Below are 26,780 nucleotides of genomic sequence, written 5' to 3' on the forward strand. Positions count from 1 at the left end.
ACAATGCCAGCCACTCGTGCTGGCGAAACGTCAGAAAAATCATTAGACGAACGTCGGCAGAAGAACCCGAGACAGAAGCCAATAGGCAATTTGTCAACAAGTGGCCACAAAAGCCTTAACAATTTTGTTACAAAATAATTATGTTGCCTCACCCGCTGTATTCGTTGGACACGGACTCCTGCAACTTCTTTATATTCCCGAGGCTGAAGAGAACCACGAAAGGACATTACTTTGCCACCGCCGATGGTATAAAAACGGAATCACTGAAGGAACTGGACTCCATAAGGAAAAATTAATAAAAGCAGTAAATCAATAAAAAACATTCTTTAGGAATAACAAAAATTCCCATTACATAAAGAAACCTACGAGGGACTTGTCAGAACCATGCCACAGAGAATCTATACTGTATTTCGTTCCTAAGGTGGACAAACACACTATTAAGCGACATAAAAATCTGTGTACATTGCCACATACGCTGACAGTGCAGTTGCAAGTGGTAATGAAACTGTACGAGGATGTCAACGCCATTTGCTAAAAAAGTGGCAGTAATCTCGTTGAAAACTTACAGAGGCTGAACTGCTCGACACAGCTGGAACCTCCAAATGACAGTCTCAAAATTCTGAGAACTCCAGACCGAGCCGTGGTGTTGCTCACCTGCATGTCCCGCAGAGCCACCTTGCCACAGGGGCAGTGGGTGACGACGTCCGGCGAGAGCGCGCAGGGGGCACACCGCCCCTCGTGGCACGCCGCCTCGCACCGGTGGTTGCCGCACGCCAGCGCGCGTCCACACACCTCGCCGCAAGCGAAGCTGTCGGCTCGGGCCTCGTCCGAGTCGCAGGGTACCTCTCGAGTTGTCTTGCCGCACCAGCACACTGCAAAGGTTGCATCCTAACTTTGTACTGTGTCTCACATTTCAAGTTTAACAACTTTGATGTAGAAAGACTTATAATGTCACACAAGAGGAAAAGCCCTGTTAGCAACAGAAGCTGATATTTATAGCAATACGTTAAATGAAAAACACTAGCTTTTTGAGAAATTAGTAAGATAGGGGTGTACGATACAATACTTACTCATTTAGCTGAGCAGATCTTGTTGAGTTTAGTTGTCATTAAGGCTTCTCCACAGAGAAAACAATAAGAGAGTCACAAGTGAAGTGCTAGCAAAAGTAAACAAAAAAATTGACTGTATGGATCATAAAATTCCACTTGGGAAACTGAAGTGCGATGGTATTTATGGCACCCCTCTTGCACGTATGGAATCTTATCTTTATAACAAAAAGCAGAGTGTCTCACTAATCAGCTGTATCTCTGGCCTGAAAATATCCTCACAATGGAGCAACATAACATGTGGAGAGCCACAGGGATTTGTATTGGGTCCACTCTTCCTTGTAACCTATGGGACATAAAGTATGTAAATTACCTTCCAACAAGTTGCTTTATTTTATGGTTTTATTGTCCACATCTAGTTTTCTAGGCCTAAACCGATGAGCAAATCTCCACAGTTACGGAATGAGACAGTACATAAAATTAACATCACAAACATTAATACGAGATAAGTTAAAATCTACGCGAGTCACAGGTGACACCCTGCCAAGGAAAAAATTGCGCAATCAACAATATAACATATGTATTTGGTGAATTTTTATCCAGGAACTCCCCAAAGAAACAGAATGAGTGGACCATGAGGAAATTCTTCAGTTCTGCCTGTAAAGTTTATGAATTACTGCTAATATTTTTTAATTGTTCTACTACTTTACTGAATATGGATGTAACACAATACTATACACCTTATCTCACAAGAGTCAGGGAGATGTGAACCAAAAGCCTGCCTGGTATTAAATGAGTGAAAGCTGCTAATTCTTGGGAATACGGTCATACTGTTAACAACAAAACACGATTGAAAAAAATATGTATTGAAAAACTACTATCAGAATTCCCAGACTGCTGACAATGGGACAACGAGAGGTTCGTGGACTTACACCACATACTGCTCGAACGCCCTTTTCCGAGCCAAAATATACCCTTTGCAAAAGGGAAAAATTACCCCAAACTGTACGTCATAAGTGAATAAAAATAAGCAAAGCAGACTAATTTTCCTTTTGGAATAGCACTTATTTCAGATGCTGTTCTAATGGTACATATAGCAGCATTAAGTTTTTGAACATGATCCTGAACATGGGCTTTCCATCACAGCTTACCATCTATCTAAACATCTGGGAATTTGGGTTTGGCAGACTCACTAATCTTATTTCCGTTCTGAATAATCAAAATGTGACTTTTGTTGAATTGTTACTCAGCAACTAAATCTGAGTCTTATTGTGATTTAGCATCAATTTATTTCCAACAAGCCAAGAAACTTAGTCTTGAATTGCACTACCTGAGACACTGCCTATGCTGCAGTCAGTCAATACTCTTCACATCCATGCTAATGTCATCAGAAAAGAGAAATATCTCTCAGTCACTTACCAGAAGCAGTCCCAGCACTGACCCTCATACTGTGGAGAATGACCTTCTGCTGACTGCCCTTAAAAGTATGAAAAGGACCAAACAACTGTCAGCTGCTATTCTTATTCCACAATGGTCCAATTTCTGCAGTAACATTTTACGATCAACACAACAAATCCCTATGGTTAAGTCAAAGACAATGTCTAGTGTTTACAACTTTTTCTTTAATCTGTCCGATACTTCACAGTGAAAAAGAGAATATAGCATTTTCAGTTTTTAAACCACGTCTAAAACCAATCTTTACATTTGACAGTACATTATGTGAAGTGGAATGATCAATTACCCTCACATGTATAGCCTTTTCAATAACTTTAGCAGACATTGATGGCGTAGACATAGGTGTAAAATTGTCTACATTATCCATTTCTCCTTTTTATAAAGCAGTTTCGCTATTGAGTACTTTAATTGTTCAGGAAACTGAAGATTTCTGAAAGTAAAATGGCTAAATATTGTACTAATGTATGCAGCATAGTGTTTTATTATTCTGCTAGATACCAAAGGACACTTCAAAAACTTTAATGTTTGCTGATGACAAGAACTCCAATGGATACAAAGTCAATCTTAGGAACACAGCTCCAATGATAGCTGTGAACTGCCTGTAGACATATTTGGCTAACACTTAAAGTTTGTGTCTCACAGGGTCTCATTTTGTAATGTCAAAGAAGTAATGATGACCTTTCAGCTCCAGACGTAGACATTGATGATACTACAGTAAATTCAGCACACTGTGCACCAACTCATAGGGGTCCAGATGAATAACAAGTGGAAATGGAGTTAACTCCTCTATATTACAAAAACGCTATCCTCAAACACAGTACCAGTTACAGCATAGGAGGCAACAAAGATCAGATTTCCAATATTTCAAGTACTTATTGGTCAATTTTAAAAACTTAAAGTGCTGTCACAATCTACTCATTACGAAGTATAGCCTTCTGTTAAAAGTTCAACACAATAAGATAATTATTACTGTTAGAAGCTGTACATTTGTCTTGAGGCAGAAAAACTGACAGCCCACAAGTACACACAATTCATTCATTCAGTATACGAGAATGAGGACATTTAACAACTTCTGACAAAGTTTACACACAGTTTCAAATCTTTACAAAACTTTTTCTCGCTGACACCCTCCACTGACAAGGAGAGTTCCCAAGTGGTGGATCGACTTTATGAAACCTTGTATATGGAGACTTAGGTTAAGGTCCAGGTGTCAAACCCTGCTGGCATCCACCCTGGTAGGCTCTCATATGCTAGTAAAAATCAGAATTTTGCAAGATACTCTACAGTTCTAAAATAGGGTCATTCAATGAATGGTTCTACAGTGTAACATTTAAGGTACAGGCTTCATGTGCATGAGGTTGCAGATTCAAATCATATCAGGTGCTTTGGAAAATTTTATTTTTAAATCTTTATCTAAATGATTTTGCTCATTATTTTCATTCGGGTAATTGGATTAAATGTAACTTTTTTTATATTACTTTGTTCATCCTATTAATCAATGTATTAAGTTTCATAACTGCTTTAATTTTTTGCTCCTATCATTCTTTTTCCACTTCAGATCTTAGTGATCGTGAATTTAACTACTTTTATTCATCTATCATAACATTTAAAGATTTGAAAGTGCCAATGCATTGGCTAAAATCCAAAATACTCTATTTATATTAATAATATTATGAAAAGGAAAGTTGCCATCATATAGCGGAGATGCTGAGTCGCAGATAGGCACAACAAAAAGACTGTCACAAATAAAGCTTTCGACAAGTAGGACCTTTGTCAAAAATAAACACACACACACACACACACACACACACGTGTGCGCAAACAGAACTAACTCACACGACTGCAATCTCAGGCAAATGTAGCCACACAGTAACTGAAGTGTGGCTACAGTTGGCTGACACTGCAGTCGAGTGTGTGAGTTGCGTTTGTTCGTGTGTGTGTGTGTGTGTGTGTGTGTGTGTGTGTGTGTTTGTTTATTTTTGACAAAGGTCCTACTTGTCGAAAGCTTTATTTGTAACAGTCTTTTTGTTGTGCCTATCTGCGACTCAGCGATATGGCGAATGGCAACTTTCCTTTGCATAATATTGTTACATTCAATCCAGGATTTTCAATTGTTTACTATTTATATTAATTTACTATTTATATTAATTGAGCAGTTGTGCCAAAAATGTAGCTTTTGTAACAAAATATACATTTTGCACCTTTTTTGTATGATTAATTTCAAGGAAACATTAATTCTTATTCTTCTATGGACAAAGTAATGCAGATGAACATTTAAACAAAAGAAGAGATTATAGATAAATTAAATTTAAGTGAAATGAGGAATGGAAATAATAAATAGAATAACATGGACAAAATTATAGGTTGATAAAAATAAAAGAAATTAAATTGAAACTAGTATATAAAAATCATTAAAATCACACAGAACAATAGGAAGAAAAAAAAAAGAGAGCAATTTGAAAATGTTAATATGTTGCTTAAAATGACATAAAAAAAGTTTAACCCAATTAATTGAATAAAAGTAATGATCAAAGTCATTTCAAAAAATGATTTTAATTTTTTTTTGAAAGACCCTGATGAGATTTCTACCCACAACCTCTTGCACGTGAGGCCTGTACCTTAATCGTTACGCTGTTCAACCACTATTTTTAAAGCCGAAGAGCATCACACGAAATTCCAAAATATTTTTCGTTAATAGTTTCCAAATGAATTCTCACCAGGGTGGATGCCTGCAGCGTGTGAAACTTGGGAGCTTAGCCTACACCACTGTATAGATGATTTCAAGAAGTTGATCCCGCAGCTGGGGACCTCTCTGTAAAGAAATTTCAATGAACAAATGATAAAAGAAAGTACACACACACACACACACACACACACACACACACACACACACACACAGTGGGGAGGGGGAGAGGGAGGGGGAGGGGGAGCGGGAGGGGGAGATGAGCTGCAACAAGAACAAAATGGCAAAGATGGTGAGAGATTTCAGAATGGATCTACCAACAAGACGTTGCCTTTACTTGCTGATGATAGCTATGACTTTCGGCTATGGAGGCACATAATGAAGAAGAGAGTTTGGGGGTGTGCCTGGTGCAGGAGAGAGGGAGAGGGTTAGCCGCTACCCTACCCTACCTTTGGTTTCTACCAGCTGGCACTTGCCGCACGGTCCCGGGTGGCACGTCCGCTCGCAGCGGTGCCGTCCGCAGGACAGGGAGCGGCCGCACGTCGCGCCGCACACCACCTGCTGCCCGCACACCACCAGCCGGCTCTCCCGGCCGCAGCCACATGACCTGCAGCATCCGGCCACACACATGTCAATCTTCCCTACATCCACATGTTGTTATACAGTGATATCACATACCATTGTATACGAGATAGTTCGAGAACATCACAGCTGCACGTAGAGTGGATGTCGGAAATGCAGCAAGTACAAGTCTAATGTTGCAGGTTGAACTCTTCACAAATCGAAGCACCTCTGTTACATTACAAAGATAAATTCTGCCGAAATTTTTACAAAGGCACAGACGGGTTTAGAAAGGATAGATTGCATGCAACCGGTGGTGGCGTATTTGTTGCTGTTGGTAGTAGCTTATCCTGTAGTGAAATAGAAGTGGATACTTCCTGTGAATTATTATGGTGGAGTTTACACTCAACAACCGAGATAGGTTAATAATTGGCTCCTTTTACTGACCTCCCAACTCAGCAGCATTAGTGGTAGAACAACTGAGAGAAAATCTGGAATACATTTCACATAAATTTTCTCAGCATGTTATAGTCTTAGGTGGAGATTTCAATTTACCACATATAGACTGGGACACTCAGATGTTTAGGACGGGTAGTGACATTATACTGAGTGCACTACCCAAAAATTACCTCGACCAATTAAACAGAGAACCGACTCGTGGAGATAACATCTTGGACCTACTGATAACAAACAGACCTGAACTTTTCGACTCTGTAAGTGCAGAACAGGGAATCAGTGATCATAAGGCCGTTGCAGTATCCCTGAATATGGAAGTAAATAGGAATATAAAAAAAGGGAGGAAGGTTTATCTGTTTAGCAATATTAATAGAAGGCAGATTTCAGACTACCTAACAGATCAAAACAAAAATTTCTGTTCTGACTCTGACACTGACAATGTTGAATGTTTATAGGAAAAATTCAAGGCAATCATAAAATGAATTTTAGACAGGTATGTGCCAAGTAAAACTGTGAGGGACGGGAAAAACCCACCGTGGTTCAAAAACAAAGTTAGGAAACTACTGCGAAAGCAAAGAGAGCTTCACTGCAAGTATTAACGCAGCCAAAACCTCTCAGACAAACAGAAGCTAAACAATGTCAAAGCTAGTGTAAGGAGGGCTATGCGTGAAGCGTTCAGTGAATTCGAAAGTAAAATTCCATGTACCGACTAGACAGAAAATCCTAGGAAGTTCTGGATTATGTTAAATCAGTAAGTGGCTCGAAACAGCCTATCCAGACACTCCGGGATGATGATGGCATTCAAACAGAGGATGACACGCGCGTAAAGCTGAAATACTAAACACCTTTTTCCAAAGCTGTTTCACAGAGGAAGACCACACTGCAGTTCCTTCTCTAAATCCTCGCACAAACGAAAAAATGGCTGACATCGAAATAAGTGTCCAAGGAATAGAAAAGCAACTGATATCACTCAACAGAGGAAAGTTCACTGGACCTGACGGGATATGAATTCGATTCTACACAGAGTACGTGAAAGAACTTGCCCCCCTTCTAACGGCCGTGTACCGCAAGTCTCTAGAGGAACAGAAGGTTCCAAATGATTGGAAAAGAGCACAGGTAGTCCCAGTCTTCAAGAAGGGTCATCGAGCAGATGCGCAAAACTATACACCTATATCTCTGACGTCGATCTGTTGTAGAATTTTAATACATGTTTTTTGCTCGCGTACCATGTCGTTTCTGGAAACCCAGAATCTACTCTGTAGGAATCAACATGGATTCCAGAAACAGTGATCGTGTGAGACCCAACTCATTTTATTTGTTCATGAGACCCAGAAAAGATTAGATACAGGCTCCCAGGTAGATGCCATTTTCCTTGACTTCCGGAAGGCATTCGATACAGTTCCGCACTGTTGCCTGATAAACAAAGTAAGAGCCTACGGAATATCAGACCAGCTGTGTGGCTGGATTGAAGAGTTTTTAGCAAACAGAACACAGCATGTCGATCTCAATGGAGAGACGTCTACAGACATTAAAGTAACCTCTGGCGTGCCACAGGGGAGTGTTACGGGACCATTGCTTTTCACAATATATATAAATGACCTACTAGATAGTGTCGAAAGTTCCATGCGGCTTTTCGCGGATGATGCTGTAGTATACAGAGAAGTTGCAGCATTAGAAAATTGTAGCGAAATGCAGGAAGATCTGCAGCAGATAGGCACTTGGAGCAGGGAGTGGCAGCTGACCCTTAACATAGACAAATGTAATGTATTGAGAATAAATAGAAAGGAGGATCCTTTATTGTATGATTATACGATAGCGGAACAAACACTGGTAGCAGTTACTTCTGTAAAATATCTGGGAGTATGCGTGCCGAACGATTTGAAGTGGAATGATCGTATAAAATTAATTGTCGGTAAGGCGGGTACCAGGTTGAGATTCATTGGGAGAGTGCTTAGAAAATGTAGTCCATCAACAAAGGAGGTGGCTTACAAAACACTCGTTCGACCTATACTTGAGTATTGCTCATCAGTGTGGGATCCGTACCAGATCGGGTTGACTGAGGAGATAGAGAAGATCCAAAGAAGAGCGGCGCGTTTCGTCACAGGGTTATTTGGTAACCGTGATAGCGTTACGGGGATGTTTAGCAAACTCTAGTGGCAGGCTCTGCAAAAGAGGCGCTCTGCATCGCGGTGTAGCTTGCTCGCCAGGTTTCGAGAGGGTGCGTTTCTGGATGAGGTATCGAATATATTGCTTCCCCCTACTTATACCTCCCGAGGAGATCACAAATGTAAAATTAGAGAGATTCGAGCGCGCACAGAGGCTTTCCGGCAGCCGTTCTTCCCACGAACCATACGTGACTGGAACAGGAAAGGGAGGTAATGACAGTGGCACGTAAAGTGCCCTCCGCCACACACTGTTGGGTAGCTTGAGGAGTATAAATGTAGATGTAGATGTAGGTTAGTGCTATTGGGCTTCCTTCGTTCCCACTGTAGTTTTACGAGTATGACGAGTTTCAAAACTGTGGCGCAGCACTCTCTTCACACTCATCGGCATGTTCTCTCTTAAGTGTGCAAGAGTGTAAAGCAAGTTGTGAAATATTGTTAGAATGGAAGAGGAACAAACAATCTTGCTGCTGTAAAGTAGCACTGACAAGGAGGCGTAATAGCCGACTGTCGGAATCAGATGGGCTTTAACAAAGCTGCATTTTGTGGAACTGTGGAGGGTGTAAGACGAAAATTTATTGATGCAATGTACACAATTGCAACTATGTTCCACTACAGGAGGAGCGATAACTGGAACAAGTTTCACACTACAGTCCATGTATGAGACAAGGAAACAAACAAATTTCGTCCAATGCAAACAAAATGGTTGTATCCTTGTTTATTCCACCTCCACCGTGAGAAGACACGTGTGCTGCAGCAAATGAAAACTGGGCACAGAGCAACGTCACTATCATGTTCCTACAACAAAAAAGGGCAATGTTTCTGTATTCGTTTGGTAATGGCAACTTGCATTTATGGGCTAATAGCGAGTTGTGTAGCTTATCATTCATTTCTGTAATTGATTTTCGTAATTACTTACCATTTAGATTGCATTTCATCCTCAAGTCACGATTTTTCGTAGTGTTTGGTAACAGGTCAAAACTTTGTATCTGACAATGTAATTCTTAGAATATTCTCTGAATGGATATTAAATATCAAAATAAGCTTACAACAGTGTCTGAAAATGTTTTTCTATATAAATTTATGTATGAACAGAACAATATTCACCACTAACCAGTCAGTCATTTTAATGGTATATAATAATCATCATGCCCAATGGTTGCTAGCGTCATTCAGGTACATTAGACATTCAACTTGCATTTTGAGAATGGCTATAAAGCGAAAATCATGACTGTAAAAATTACCAAACTATCAGTTTAAGAAGTCACGGTTGCAAAATACTAACATGAATCCTTTACAGAAGAATAGAAAAACTGGTAGGAGCAGACCTCGGGGAAGATCAGTTTGGATTTCGGAGAAACGTAGGAACACACGAGACAATACTCACAAAGGATAGGTTAAGGAAAGAGAAACCTACACTAAAAGTAGGAACACACGAGACAATACTCGCAAAGGATAGGTTAAGGAAAGAGAAACCTACACTAACAGGATTTTTTAGACTTTGAGAAAGCTTTTGACAATGTTGACTGGAATATTCTCTTTCAAATTCTAAAGGTGGCATGGGTAAAATACAGGGAACGAAAGCTAGTTACAATTTGTACAGAAACCAGATGGCAGTTATAAGAATTGAAGAGCACTAAAGGGAAGGGGTGGTTGAGGAGGGAGTGAGACAGGGTTGTATCGTATACCTGATGTTATTCAATATGTACATTGAACAACCAGTAATGGGAACCAAAGAAAAATTTGGAGTAGGAATTAAAGTTCAGGGAGAAGTAGTAAAAACTCTGAGGTTTGCCAATGACATTGTAATTTTGTCAGAGACAGAAAAGGACTTGGAGGAGCAGTTGAACAGAATGGACAGTATCTTGAAAGGAGGATATAAGACAAACACCAACAAAAGCACAGCAAGGATAATGGAACGTAGTCAAATTAAATTAGGTGATGCTCACAGAATTAGATTAGGAAATGAGGGCCTTAAAGTAATAGATGAGTTTTCCTATTTGGGCAGCAAAATTACTGATGGTGGCCGAAGTAGGAAGGATATAAAACAGACTGGCAATGGCAAGGAAAGTGTTTCAGAAGAAGAGAAATTTGTTAATATCGAGTACAGAACTAAGTGTCAATAAGTATTTTCTAAAAGTATTTGTATGGAGTGTAGCCATGTATGGAAGTGAAACACGTACAATAAACAGTGTAGACAAGAAGAGAGTAGAAGAGTACTGAAGATTAGATGGGTAGGTCACATAACTAATGAGGACGTACTGAATAGAATTGGGGAGAAGAGAAATTTGTAGTACAATCTGACTACAAGAAGGGATCGGTTGGTAGGACACATTCTGAAGCATCAAGGGGTCTCCAATTTAGTACCGGAGGGTAGCTTGGGGTGTAAAAATCATAGAGGGAGACCAAGAAATGAATACAATAAGCAGATTGATAGAAACGTAGCTAGCAGTAGTTACTTGGAGATGAGGAGGCTTGCAAAGGATAGAGTAGCATGGGCAGCTGGATAAAACTAGTCTTTGGACTGAAAACAACAACAACAACAACAACAATAGTGTATGTAGTGGCAATGTCACAAGTCTGCAGTTATACTTGCAAACTCTTGTACTTGCTCTCCTTTCCGAGTGGAACAAGTCCACTCGTACCTGACAACAGGCTCACGTGACAAGTGGACTGCAGTGGAGATCTACGAGCTGAGTCTACGCAGAGACAGCAGTTTTGGAGACGAAATCCCAGGACTTGCTGGTGAGTTTAAAATGAGTATAGAGAGCTCATTTCTGAACTCCAATATACTGTGTGTCTATTGTATCTTGACCACTCCGAGCCACTTTTTGCCCAGACGCAAAATAAAAAATGTGTCAACAAAATGTTGCTTTGTTACCTGGGGGCCACCAAGCAGCATTATTTTATTTTTTGCAACTCTGCTTCTCAGAAATATAAGGCCAGCTGTTCATCTTTTTTAAACAGAACCCTATATTTTTTATTAGGTAATCCATTCCATCTCCTCAAGACTTATTCAGAAGCATAGTGCAACACAACATTCACATAAACACAATGTTATTGAATACACGTAAGGAAGGAAACAAGACTGGGTGTAATGTCCGTTTGACATCGAGGTTATTACAGACAGAGCACAGCTCGGATTGCGTCAAGGATGGGGGAAGGAAATTTGCTTTGCCCATTCAAAGGAACCACCTGGCATCTGCATGGACCGATTTAGGGAAGTTGCGGAAAACATAGGTTTGAACCGTCGTCGTCTCAAAAGTGAGTCCAGATCAAAACATCGACTGTGTCTTCTGAATCAGCACACAGTGCAGGTATCCAGGGAAATGTTAACTCAGTGGTTCCTAAACTGAGGATAATTACCCCCTGAGGAGTGAATTGAAATTTTCTGAGGGGTAAAAACTAAACAATTTGATTTTGTTTCAGTCACGCAAATAAATTATTTTCAAAAGATCATTACTATTATCACAATTTTGTAAGACTCTAAAACTGATTATATAAATTATCAATAATTACTTTTTCTCAATTAGTAGCAGTAATGTGGTGGAGGTTACAGGTTCCTCACATGGTCTTCCAATTACACACTTATCTTGTGCACTGTCTCAAATTGCTGATGATAAAACTGGGGCATTTATGTCACAAATGCTTAATTTCTCAAGAAAATGTCTTCCACAAGTTGTAGATAGTACCTTGAGTAGTCCAGAAATTGGTTCATTAGTTGCTTCAAAACAAATACATGAATTAATATTTTAACTTGTTTGATTTTAAATGGGATTGTCGGATGCAGGTCAGGCAAGTGCTGCAATGGAGAGGAGTAATGCGGGGGAAGCGTGTTTTAAAACAAGTGTCAACCCTAACTGTGTGGATAGTTAGTTTGCTTATCTGAGAAGCAGTTGTGGGTAGCACTTGCGATGCACCACGAATTCCCCTTCGTTCTAACACTCTCTCTCTCTCTCTCTCTATCTCTCTCTCTCTCTATCTATCTATCTCTCTCTCTATCTATCTATCTCTCTCTCTCTATCTATCTCTCTCTCTCTATCTATCTCTCTCTATCTATCTCTCTCTCTCTACCCCCCCCCCCCCCCCACACACACACACAGACAGAGGGCAGTTGCACTCAGTTGTAGTAGTGTAAGAACGGTTGAGAACAACCGGGGTTAACTACTCAACCTTCTGGAGTTGACAGTAAACAAATAGAAGCACACAGAAACTGCATACTGCCAATTTAGTCAACTGTCTTCATATGAAGATGTGTGCGAGTAGAATGTACACTAATGAACTGAAGATAGAAATGGTACTCGTCTACGGAGAATGTAAGTTAGTAGAACAGTAACAGCAATAATGTTTTCTTATTTACAATAGAGGTGCATGTAATATTTTCAAACAATATGTTGAATACAGTAAAGGAAAGCCTTGATTAAAAATTGTATCATCATGACTTTCCTTTTACTGTGGTTGAAGGCAGGTTTAGTACTACTCGAGTAGGCCGAGGAACTCTGCAGAGAGCACATTGTTTACGTCCGGCGTGGGGGTGACGATTTTGGTTTGCGGGACACTCAACGGTGAGGTTATCAGCGCCTGTACAATTTCCCGATCTTTTCACTGTGCAGTCTCGCCATGTTTGTGAATGATGATGGCAACACAAACACCCAGTCCCCGGGTGGAGAAAATCCCCGACCTCTCTAGAAATCAAACCCGGGACCCTGTGATCCAGAGGCAGCAATGCTAACCAGCAACTGCTGCAATTTGCATGAAAATGCCGTGGGATGACACGGCCATTTGGATGCACTTTTAATAACTTATGTCTTGACCACAGTTTTATTTTTAAACAACCTTACGCATTTTGACTTCGTCATTTTCTAAGCCAGTGTTATGTCAGTCATATAAAACCGTCAGATACATTGTATCACGTCAACATTCTCGAGCAAGTGACAAGTGCAAACTGTTACCCTGCTGTAGCAGTTTGGCTTGTCATGTGCTCGAGAATGTTGATGTGATGCAATGTATCTAACGGTTTTATATGACTGACATAATACTGCCTTTGAAAATGAAGAAGTTGAAACGCGTAATGTTGTTGAAAAATAAAACTGTGGCCAAGACATAAGAAAAGTTATTAAAAGTGCTAACTAGAAAGGGGATGAGTACCCTTAGCATGGACAAATGGTACACACTGTATTTCACTGAACAACATGCTGCACCCAACATGAAACTAAACACAATTAAAGTGATAGGTCACAATAATGCTTCTAGCTCTCCATTAATCAATTAACTTCACAGCAGCATTAAAAATAGATATAACAAAAGCAGATCCACATTTATATGACAATACTTTCTAACACAATCACCAAGTCTCTATAAACAACAGTTTGAAAATTCTAACTGTTAAATTCCTTTGACAGTAGAGATCCGCTCCTCAGTTATAAGACCATTCCAGAACTGCTGCGTGAACATCCTTGTTATCCAAGAAATCCGGCATTTCACAGGTATTTATTTACAATTGTGCATTCACGGACGTACCACGCAGCATCTGGCCTTGTGGTTAATCTCCTGAACTGCATGTACAATGAAACAATTTTGCAATAATTTCAGTGGTATATGTGCATACTGTACCTAAAATGTGCCACAAATATAGTTTGTAGTGAAAAAGCAACAAACTGCAACACCATACCTTGTGCAATACGTTTACTATATGAACATCAGAAAGGCCGTACGCGATACAACACTTTTCTTATCATCCTTGTAGGGGTTGCCAGAAAGAAAAAAAAAATGTTTGAAATTATATGTGAAGTTTGTTCCAAGTCATTAAGTGTTCTCATATTCAAGTGCTGGTTAAATAAAGTCTATGAATTCATGTGTTGTGGGTAATGCTTCTTTTCCACTGGCAGCCGCACCCCTGTAACAGGCAGGTAACTCTTATCCCCATAGCAATTGTTGCCTGACAGTAGGGTGTGTACCAAGTTCACTTTAAATTGATCCAGTGGTTTAGGAGGAAATGTGGAAACACACACACTCACTCACTGTGACTGACTGACTGACTCTCTCTCACTCGCACTCTCACAATTATGTATGGATTCAGCCTGTGTATGTTTGTGCTTGCAAAACCTGAAAAGTGATTGGCTGATTGATGTGAAGTTTTGACACAACTTAGCATTAAAATATTCAGGTGTTTTTGTATACCTACTGGAGTAACACCTGCTGACAGACATCCAACACAGTGTATAAAGGGGGAAAACATTACTAAAAATCTCAAAAGTTTTTGACCAATTTATTTTAAAATTTTACATGAAATTCTAATGCACATAGGCTATCACCCGAAACTTTGCAAGCCTGCCCATTCCCAGATTACAGCTACGCACAAAACTGTCATTGAAGCTACTGTCCCAACAGATCTTGCCGCTAGAGAGGTCTCTCGCAAAGAAAGGGTGGGGCGGATTGGACAGTCTCTAAATCTGTACAGACCATGGAACAACCAACAATACTGTACGCTCACAAGCACTGTGAAACTGAACATATTACAAACATGTGCTTTCTCTTTTCCTTCTTTTCCATTTATTCAGACTGAGCCTCAGTGATGTGTGGCTGGGTACAGCTACTGTTTTATATTAATGGCCTTGAAGACAATATCAATATTAACCTGAGACTTTTCACTGATGATGCATTTACCTATAATGATGTACTGCATGAAAAAAGCAGCAAAAATATTCAATCAATCTTGGTAAGTTTTCAAACTGGTGTAAAGATTGCCAGTTTGTTATACATTATCAGAAATGTAAAAACATACAGTATTCTGAGACTGCAGTATAAGTGTGTCACACTGGAATTTGTCAACTCCTACTAAAACCTGGCTGTAACAGTTTGCAGGGGTATGATATGGAATGATCACACAGTATCAGTCTTAAGTAATGCACACAACTGACTTCAGCTCATCACAGAACAGGGGAAATGCAATCAGTCTACAAAAGGGCATAAAGGAGACTGCTCACAAAACATTTGTGCAACCCAATGTGGTAAACTGTTCAAGTGTGTGGGACCCGTACAAAACAGGGGTAACATGTTTAACATAATACTTAGGGTGAGTCAAAAAGGGTGTTACAACTTTGGAATGATACAGAATCGGTAGATGTGTCATTTTGTAGCAAGCAATCTCAAGTTTGATTCATGTAGTGCATCAGTACCCCATTCCACCAGTGTACTGCACAGTTAAAATGACTACTTTCACTGGTGCAGAGCATGTTAGATGTGTGTTTTGATTTCATAGAACGAACTCTGCAACAACTGTTCATTGTAGATTATACACCGTGTACACTAAATAACCTCAAAGCAGGCCTACAATTTAGTGTTGGCAAAAGAACTTCATTGAGATGGGTTGTTCACTGTGATACAATAGATCACCCAAGCACCCGTGTGTTGATGAGTAAGCTGAACAGGTTATGGAGAGCTTTGCCCACGGTCAACAAATATCAGTGCAACGTGCATCTTGCGAGACTGGCATTCTGCAAAAGACAATTTGCCGAGTACTGCATAGATGTTTACACTTGAAATCATACAGATTCACACTGGCACAGCATTTCAGTGATGCAGATAAGGTTGCTCATGGGGAATTCTGTGTGGAAATGTTGCATCGGATAGAGGATGACAAGACATTCCTGAACACAATAATCTTCAGTGATGAGTCAGCATTTCTTATCAGTGGCATGATGAACACACACAACTGCAGCATATGGGGCAGCAAAAATAAATGTGCAATCCTGCAACACAATCATGACAGCCCCAAAGTTAATGCGTTTTGTGCTATTAGCAAATTGAAAGTGTTCGCCCCTTTCTTCTTCACAGAGAAAACTCTCACTGGTATTGTGTATCTGGATATACTTGACAGCTGTTGAATTCCATAGATCGATGAAGATGACCAAAATAGGGTGGTTTACTACCAGCAAGACAGTGCACCACCTTATTTCCTGATGGAATTTCGAGGTTTCCTCAATAATTGCTTCCCAGGATGGTGGATGGCCGTGATGGGCTAATCGCATGGCCACCTTGCTTCCCAGACTTTAGACGCCACTGAATTTCTTTCTCTGGGATTGCATTACAGACCAGGTGTATGTTCTTCCCCTAACAAACAATTTAGCTGACCTGAAAATTGAATTTATGCATCTGTAGCACAAGTTATGCCCGATTTGCTGCAACAAGAGTGGGAAGAAATTGATTACCGTTGGCATGTTTGCCACATTACAAATGGCAGTCAGATCAAGCCAAAATGACTTGAAACTTCTATGTTAAACTTACTGGAAAATGACATCTATGTATTCTGTAATTATCTCAATAAATTTCTATATCACACATGGTTATAAAGTTATTTTTGACTCACCTTGTATAAAAAGAAGGGCAGGGTATACAGTCACATGTTTGCTAGCGTCAAAAACCGTAACTGCAGATGTTTATGAGGAACAGGTACTTACAAACGTTCAAAACCTAGATTTAGGCATGGAATCTAGGTATATACCGTGTGATCAAAAAGTCGGTATAAATTTGAAAACTTAATAAACCATGGAATAATATAGATAGAGAGGTAAAAATTGACTCACATGCTTGGAATGACATGGGCTTATATTACAACGAAAAAGTTCACAAAATGTCCGACAGATGGCGCTGGACAGCAATATCTCAGTGACTGCGCATGACAATCGTGTATAAAAAGAAATGTAATGAGAGAGAGAATCAGATGCGCCAGCAGTCGCAGCATGTTGACGTTACCTGAAAAGCCGCTTTTAGTGAAGCTGTATGATCAGAATGGGGAATGTGTTAGTTCAGCATTACGATCCTATCGCCAAAGGAAGGGGATTCAAACGGGTAAAGGTCCATTGACAAATGCAGCTGTGGCGAGAATGATTTTGAAGTTCGAAGCCACGGGTTGTTTAGACAATAGACCCCGTAGTGGCCGACCGAGCACAAGGCGTAATGCTGCTGAGACCGTTCAGGAAGAAACAGAGACTGTAGCGGGTTCGTCTGTGCCCAGGGAAGTCAGCGCTCGTGCAGTCGCACGTCGCACCGGCATTCCATACACTACTGTTTGGTTGGCACTTAGGCGTACCCTCCGATGCTATCCGTACAAAATCCGTCGGCATCGTGAACTGTTACCTGGCGATTTAGTGAAGCAGAAGGCATTTGCAGTGTGGGCATTTCAAAAGATGGCAGAAGATGATGATTGGTTGAGTAATGTGTTGTGGGCCGACGAAGCTCATTTCACGCTCCGAGGGTCTGTCAACGCCCACAACTGCAGAATGTGGGCTACCGAAAATCCTAGAACTGTCGTGGAAACTCCATTGCTCGACGAGAAATCACGGTATGGGTTGGATTTACCACATCTACCATTATTGGGCCTGTTTTCTTCGAAGAAATGCGTGATTCTGGTTTTGTAACCGCTAGCGTGACGGGTGAGAGGTATGCCGATATGTTACAGAATCGCATCATCCCCAGTCTGGCTGAAAAACACCTGCTGGACCATAAGATGTTTATGCAGGATGGCGCTCCACCCCATATTGCTAGACGCGTGAAAGATCTCTTGCGCGCGTCGTTTGGTGACAATCGTGTGCTCAGCTGCCACTTTCGTCACGCTTGGCCTCCCAGGTCCCCAGACTGCAGTCCGTGCGATTATTGGCTTTGGGGTTACCTGAAGTTGCAAGTGTATCGTGATCAACTGACGTCTCTAGGGATGCTGAAAGACAACATCCGACGCCAATGCCTCACCGTAACTCCGGACATGCTTTAGAGTGCTGTTCACAACATTATTCCTCGACTACAGCTATTGCTGAGGAACGATGGTGGACATATTGAGCATTTCCTGTAAAGAACATCATCTTTGCTTTGTCTTACTTTGTTATGCTAATTACTGCTATTCTGATCAGATGAAGCGCCATCTGCCGGTCAGTTTTTGAACTTTTGTATTTTTTGGTTTTAATAAAACCCCATTTCATTCCAAGCATGTGTGTCAATTTATTCAGTTTTCAAATTTATGCTGACTTTTTGATCACCCTGTACTATGATCCCCTGCATATCAGTACCACAGGGACTGTGAATGCAAGGTTAGATGAATTACAGTGCACACAAAGGCATTTAATCAGCCAAGAGAAGGAAGAGACATACATGGAAAACACTAACAGGATAAAAAGAATGCAAGACAGCAAAAAATTGGGGTTGGGAGGGGGAGAGGAGGGAGAGAGACAGTATTGCCAAACACAGTGGTTTGCTGTCAATGTCATTAAATTTACTGATGATGGGAAGGAGAAAGCAACGGCAGTTATGAAAGAGAAGGTGATTGAATGTGAAAGCATGTTAAGCAGGTGAAAGGAGTGTAATTTAAGCAAGGAGAGACACACTGCTCAGAATAGTGAGGTTCAAACATATTTGCCCCTGATGAAGGAGTAAAGTTTACACAGTAAATATTGCACTGATAACAGGGATAAACTTAGTAGGAAGAGTGCAGTTTCTGCAGTATTATGAACATTAAGACAAATATCAACTTTGTGAAACCCTTACAGCTTTCAACACACAGAAATGGTCCTCTGTGAGAGAGACTGTTTTATCTACAGGAGTAAAATGTGTCAGAATAAACGAGTTGTCACATGCAAATGAGGCAACACAGTCTCAGAAAAACCATGCTATAGACTAGGTTTTCAGAAAAAACTGAAGCAGTGGAACCAAACTGGCCTGTGGTGATTTTATTTGTTTACTAGCTATACATCCATGCTTCACAACGGAAGCTAAAGAAGGACCTTTGCATGTGTCATTCAGTAAAAATGAAACCCTCTTAGGATCATTTTGTCAATAAATTACTCTTTCCTAGGCAAGAAGCCAAATATAAATGCAACCGATCAAAAGAAGAACACCAATTTCATTAAGTTTTTAATACACAAAGTGAAATCAGTAAACCCACATATCCTATCCAGAAAAATTCGATGTCAGTTTGTATTTGTAAGCTGAAAAAAGATTGTGGCACTTAATTCTGTCACTGATGTAAACTTCCTAAAATGCTAATGTAACTAACGGCACCATCTATTGGGTCTTTTGCGTACTATGGTGTCACCCTGAAAATTTAAATTACAGTATTTTCCCCCTGGTCCAATTTAGATGAAATAAAGCCTGTGAGCTGCTCCAAGCTATGCTCAAGATACCTGTGAAAACCTCACGAAAATTCGTCTAGCAGCTTTGGATATTAATGTCTTCAGATAGACAGACACAATGGTTTTACATTTTTATTACATATTGGTGTTCATTTATTACTTTTATAACCTCAATGAACCACTTTAGTCAATCATTTAGCTGGTTGTCATCTTTGATAAGTGCATGTTTTATTACTTCTGAACTGCCCATTATCTCTTCATATGTTCTTCCATCTTTTCTCATCTGTAAGTACCCTTTTAACCGCATGTCATTTTTCTACTTTTTGTTTAAATTTAATTTTCTTGTTTTCAGATCCTGAGATTTTCAGTTTTGTTTTGCAGATCATCCATGGTTATTTTTAGTTCTTCCATATCATCTCTAATTTCCTGGAGCCATCCTACTTGTTACTTCACATTCCAGAGTTTTCTATAATAATTCTTGTTTATCTGGTTTCTAGTGTCCTCATGATGTAGCCAAGAAAGAAATCTTATTCTAATGTGTAATACTCTCCAGTTCCCTATACATCACTTCAGTTGCCACTATTCTCCCTGCTCCCCTTTTTGACCTTTTTTAAATGCATGTTACAGCTATTACTCTCTCTACTTTTAGGATTTTGTTGACTGTGTGACTTTAAAAAGACATACACTTGTGTATGTTACCACTGACCTAAACACCGTCTCTTAGTGTTTACTTTCTTGAGGGTATTTTTGTTCTGTCGTTGCAACTACAAAAATCCATGATTTTTTTTTTTTTTTTTTTCCACCAGATGCGTTTTAATTTATTGGGGTAAAGCATCATCATCGGTCTGTAATTAAGTTATTTATGTTCTGATTTGCTTCTAGATCGAGAAACAGTTCGTTAAGAATAAGTCGATTTGTACTTACGGTGATTTTTGGTTGATTTCTCGCTTACATGGGGCAATGCTATTTGCTAACACATTGTTGTTTTCTGTGTTAGACACTCATAATTTTGGTCTAATTTTTAGTTGTTCTGCAGCTCTATGCATTTCTTATGTTTTTCACAACACACTTTTATGCACACCACTGCGTGCTGTGAAAAAAAAAAAAACGACATAAAAATGCACATAGCTGCAGAACAACTAAAAATTAGACCAAAATTGTGAGTGCCTAACACAGAAAAAAGAACAATGTGCTAGCAAATAGCATTTCCCAATGTAAGCAAGAATTCAACCGAAAATCACTGTAAGTACAAATCAACTTATTTTTAACGAACTGTTTCTCAATCTAAAAGCAAATCAGAATGTAGATAACTTAATTACAGATTGATGACGATTTACCTCAATGAAGCGAAATGAGTCTTGTGGGAGGAAAAATTATATATATCATTAATTTCTATAGTTGCAACGACCGAACAAAAATACGCTCAAGAATTACAAAGCAGCTATGGACACTATGACCACACAAATGAAGAACTTGGTGTTTTAATTTTGTTTTGATTAATAGACCACAAAAGTTTTTGATCCTTCACCATTTTAACAGTTCTTTATTGACATGTAAGAAATTTGCTGAAATGTTGTTGGAGAACAACGCATTGACTCGGCTGTCAACCCAACAAGGTTTTATCATCACAGATTTTCTCATCCATTGGTGTGGCGGATGGGCTTGCCTAACAGTGCGACAACTGTCGAATACCAAACTTGTGTGATCATGTGCAATACACAGTACGATCGGTTTAATGTGCATCTCCCACCACAGCTACCACATTGAAATTCGTCTGTCATCTGTAGCCAAACCTATTCAAGTTGTGCCGCCTGTCAACCGAATGCAAGTGTGCAAGCGCCACATCAATGAAGCCATCCGGTTGTGTCACTAAAATGGGGCTTCCACGTTTGCATTCAGTTGACAGCCAGCTGCGATTGGAATAATAATGTCTAACATTGACCAGATCTGTACTTGAGGCACATCTGAAGATGAGAATGGAATCCCTGAAACTGATCACATAATAATAAGAGAGACATTTTATTTATAATTGCATATCATATACAGCTGCATTTCCACCATCTGCTAATCAGTTTTGGCTCTGATGCAGCCAGAAATTTGTCTTTCAACTTCAGTTAACTCGCACTGTACGAGGTGCATTCAAGTTCTAAGGGCTCCGATTTTTTTTCTCCGGACTGGAAAGAGATAGAAACATGCGCATTGTTTTAAAATGAGGCCGCGTTCATTGTCAATACGTCCCAGAGATGGCAGCACTGCATGGCAGATGGAATTTTACTGCCAGTGGCAAGAATGAGAACTGTTTTAAATACTTAAAATGGCGACGTTTTCCTTACTTGAACAGCGTGCAATCATTCGTTTTCTGAATTTGCGTGGTGTGAAATCAATTTAAATTCATCGACAGTTGAAGGAGACATGTGGTGATGGAAATATGGATGTGTCGAAAGCGCGTTAGTGGGTGCGACAGTGAAGGCAGAACATCGTGTGACAACAAACCGAAACAACCTCGGGCTCGCACAAGCCGGTCTGACGACATGATTGAGAAAGTGGAGAGAATTGTTTTGGGGGATCGCTGAATGACTGTTGAACAGATCGCCTCCAGAGTTGGCATTTCTGTGGGTTCTGTGCACGCAATCCTACATGACGACCTGAAAATGCGAAAAGTGTCATCCAGGTGGGTGCCACGAATGCTGACGGACGACCACATGGCAGCCCGTGTGGCATTTGCCAAGCAATGTTGACGCGCAACGACAGCATGAATGGGACTTTCTGTTCGTCGGTTGTGACAATGGATGAGACGTGGATGCCATTTTTCATTCCAGAAACAAAGCGCCAGTCAGCTCAATGGAAGCACACAGATTCACCGCCGCCAAAAAAATTTCGGGTAACCGCCAGTGCTGAAAAAATGATGGTGTCCATGTTCTGGGACAGCGAGGGCGTAATCCTTACCCATTGCATTCCAAAGGGCACTACGGTAACAGGTGCATCCTACGAAAATGTTTTGAAGAACAAATTCCTTCCTGCACTGCAACAAAAACGTCCGGGAAGGGCTACGTGTGTGCTGTTTCACCAAGACAACTCACCTGCACATCGAGCTAACAACAGTTTCTTCGTGATAACAACTTTGAAGTGATTCCTCATGCTACCTACTCACCTGGACCTGGCTCCTAGTGACTTTTGGCTTTTTCCAACAACGAAAGACACTCTCCGTGGCCGCATATTCACCAGCCGTGCTGCTATTGCCTCAGCGATTTTCCAGTGGTCAAAACAGACTCCTAAAGATGCCTTTGCCGCTGCCATGGAATCATGGCGTCAGCGTTGTGAAAAATGTGTACGTCTGCAGGGCGATTATGCCGAGAAGTAATGCCAGTTTCATTGTTTCGGGTAAGTAGTTAATTAGAAAAAAAAAAATCGGAGGCCTTAGAACTTGAATGCACCTCGTACTACAACAGGTTGGCTACTCAAACTTAACCCTTTCGTGGGCAAAATTATTCAGCTATTTTTTTTTTAAATGAATAGAGAGCAGATAGTAGTTAACAGATAGACATATTTATCATACAGAGTATCAAATTTGCTCCAACTGTGAAAGTGAGGTCACACAACAATGAGGGAAGTATTCTTCCCACTGCCCTTCCTTGGAGTTAAATGACAATTTTCAATATATGTCATATTTATTTGATAAATTTACTTCTCTTGTTACAATGATTGTTCACAATTACTTGCCATGAAATTTTCTGAAACATGGATCTATGCAAAGTGGTACTTGACAACATGTACAAAAACAGCGAGTGCTCTTTTCCACATCTTTGGTACTACAATGACGGCACCTCCAGTAGGTTTCTCCTAAAATTGGTTGATGCTCCCCTACAGCCACATGACGAACATCTTCAGGTACTTTACCCCTTTTTGCCAGAAAGACAGGTTTTTGTCCACGCCTTTTTCGCGATGAGAAGCCAACGATCAATTTTCTGGCTAGATGGATCCTGTATGTGAGCTGATCATGCTGTCCACTTTCTCTTTTACGTATTTTCCACAGGATAAAACTGTTCACTACAGCAATGTCCACCAGGAAATAAAATATTCTGTGCCACCATTTTACAGAACGTCTGCCAATAGCACACCTTTCTCGTATTTAATCAAACTTATCGACGCCACCCATTATTTTGTTGTATTCTGCAACAACTTCAGGACAAGAAATCTCTGTACTAGTACCATCTTTGTTTTTCCTTTTCACTGTGGCTGTTTCTCTTGCCTCATGAATCGAGGACAGGAAAGCGGCTAGACTGTTATCCATCCATTTTACTGCAGAAATGGCTTCTTTTGTTTCAAACTGGAATTCTCCTCGTTCCAATTTTATGTTTTCCTTCATAAATTTGGGTAAATCTTTCCTGTTGGTCTTCACTGTTGCACATCCATACACACCCTTCTTCAAAAATGTTGACATCAATTTCATGGTGGTGAAGAATCTGTCAAATGCAACTACATTATTTTTATTATTTATTTCCTTTGTTAGATCTACTACAACCCTTTTGCCCAATGTCAAGTCACTATCTGTCTATACTTGCCTGTGTAAACATCAAAGTTCATTATATATTCAGTGAGTGGATCTGACAAGCACCACACTTTGTAGCCTTGTTTCACCGGCTTCATTGACATATACTGTTTCATAGACGATCGTCCTTTGAAACGAATCATCGATTCATCCACTGACATAAATGATGAGGGCTCACAATTATTCTTACAGCTTTGCAAAAGCTTTTCAATCAATGGCCGTAATTTATACATTTATCATATTCTGGGTGATTTCTTGGCTTTGCAGTTTCTTTGTTATTACCGTGAACATTCTCTACAATCTTTTTAAATCTTTTACTTGTCATTATATTAGCAATTGGCTCTACTTTTAGTATAGGATCTGAAGTCCAGAAGTTAGAGAGAGCAGGAAGTTTTTGAATTCTCATTACAATAAGACATCCTATGTAAGCTCTCATTTCTTGAGTAGTTGTGTCCACCCAGGTTTTTGATGGATATCTACTACCACGATTTTGTTTTGCATACAAGTTTGTTTTATTTACAATGAGAGAGAAAACATCATCATCATCATCATCATCATCATCATCATCAAAGAAATTAGAAAAATAAGTGAGCTCCTGATCATTGGCACTACAGAGAAATTTTTGTTTTCCTTCCATTCGTGTTTCAAAGCTGTTCTTTACATTGTTGAAGTAAGGACTGTCGCCGTTCCATTCTTCTTCACTTTCACTGTCCAACATGTCACTACTGGCAACAGTTGGAAGCACGAATGATTCACTGTCATCTTCATCACCATATATGTCTCGTTCCACAGAACATTCAGATCATCTGCAGCACCTTCATCTCCTTCAGTTTCTGAATCACATTTATCAGGTAATGAAAATAATACATCGTAAATTTCAACATGTTTGAGATTGGTGAGGTCTAGGGAATGACACATCTGAAAGGAAAGCAACACCACGAAATAGAGAACTGGAGGGTGTAAAAAATACTATGAGAGATTTAACGGAAGCAAGCACTTGGTTTGGTATGGTAAACTTGACATTCTTTAGTAACATAATGATCTGTGCATTATTTCTGAAACCCACTACGTCAAAAATGTCAAATAAATGTGGTAAAATATAGAAATATTCGTTCTAGAGACGTAAAACAATGGGCTACCAAAGAGGCAGTGGGAAGGATACTACAAGTAAAGTCCACAAGTAATGTAAGTAAAACACATTTTACAACAAATAGGGAACACCAAATAATAAGACACCATAGCAAAAATCAAAAGTATTTACCTTATGCTATTGCTTTGAGGAAAAAAAATCACAAAGTGTCACGCTAACAGCTACAGAGCAACACTCGGCTATTCAATGCCTCTGTGCGAAGGTACAGCAAAAATGGCGGGAACTTCCGATTGGAAGTAGTACCATATACTGTTCACTATGTGTTAGCACCATACAGAAGTGGAAACTGTGAATCCCACGGGACTAGGAGCGAGTTCATTGTAGTGGGAAGCATGTTTCCCATGGCTCACGAAAGGGTTTAAAAAAAAAAAAAATTCCACGGGAATTCCAGGTGTGAGGAGAAAATGGTGTTAAGGAGCTCCTGATAAATTAATGGTGAGTGGGGGGGAGGCAGCATACTACCATAATGACTTTTCTTTCTTCTCAGCTGAGCAAGCAGTAACTTAATCACAGCTCTTTTACACATTGATAATTTATAAGGAATAATACTCATATACTTAAAATACTTTGAAACATTACGTATTTTAAACTTTGTGGTTTATAAAACTCAATAAAATTCAGTTTCAATGCTAGGTTAAAAATGCAGAATTCCCTGAGATTTTATGAAATTCTAGAAATTCCTTGATATTTCCAGTTAAACTGTCATTCCCAGAGAATTTCAGGTTTTCCATATGAACTGAAACCCTGCTAGAAGAACCAGTAGAGGTTAAAAGCATTAGGGTGAGATGGAGACTGGAACACATCCGACAAACAAACGAGGAGGTGCACAGAGCTGCCAGCTTGCTCAGCACAGCCGCTCACCTGTTGACCTGGACGGTGCAGGGAGGACACGGCCCCGGGTGGCAGAGCAGTGTACAGCGGTGGGTGCAGCCGTCACCTCCACTATCCACTCTGCCGTGCTGCTCCTCCTGGCCCATCACGGGAGTGCCTCCGCGCGGCTTGCCGCACATCTCTCCGCAGCTGTGCGGCACCTCGTACGGGGTCCATTCGGGGTCGCGCCGCTTCCCGCACCAACAGCGGTACTCCGTGGGCACGCGGGGCACCTCGTGCCGGCACGCCGGGCACGGCCAGCCTCCGGAATCTGCTGCCGGGGAGAACAGGAAGTAGTTTTATTCAAGTCGTTCCCTGTATTGTGCTAGTCTTTTGTCTCTACCTGACTGACATGCACCAAAACATAAGAAGGTGCTACGGCACTGCTTGTAACATCTATACATATTATAAATTAAAGCCTTTACCAGAGTTTCTGTTTGTATGTTGTGACTAATATCACGAACCACTTAATGTAGGGAGTCTGATGTGGTTGTCAATAGATAAACTGAATCACGAGGAAGGTTTGTCTGTATAACTGATGTGCTGAGAACAATAAGATCCTAACGAACAAAGTCATTTATTTTGAGACTGTAGCAGGTACGTGCGCCCCTGACATCTGTTAATCTTATGGTCGATCAGTTTTATTTGTATCTGTTGGCCAATATTGTTTATATGAACATTCGTGGAAAGCTGCCTCGTCAATTTTTCGGATATTGATTTCCATATGG

General features: G+C 40.2%; 1 protein-coding gene across 1 annotated transcript in view; it reads right to left on the reverse strand.

The window, feature by feature from the left end:
* Positions 1–26,780, reverse strand: part of LOC126426914 (transcriptional repressor NF-X1) — a 264,170-nt gene that overhangs the window by 160,355 nt on the left and 77,035 nt on the right. The window contains exons 6-8 of the mRNA XM_050089018.1: positions 26,044–26,326; positions 5,634–5,791; positions 655–872 (exon numbers count right to left, since the gene is read on the reverse strand). Coding sequence (XP_049944975.1) covers positions 655–872; positions 5,634–5,791; positions 26,044–26,326 — 659 coding nt within the window. The remainder of the gene's footprint in view (positions 1–654; positions 873–5,633; positions 5,792–26,043; positions 26,327–26,780) is intronic.

The sequence above is a fragment of the Schistocerca serialis genome, chromosome 11, assembly GCF_023864345.2.
Source record: "Schistocerca serialis cubense isolate TAMUIC-IGC-003099 chromosome 11, iqSchSeri2.2, whole genome shotgun sequence".
NCBI classification, from domain to species: domain Eukaryota; kingdom Metazoa; phylum Arthropoda; class Insecta; order Orthoptera; family Acrididae; genus Schistocerca; species Schistocerca serialis.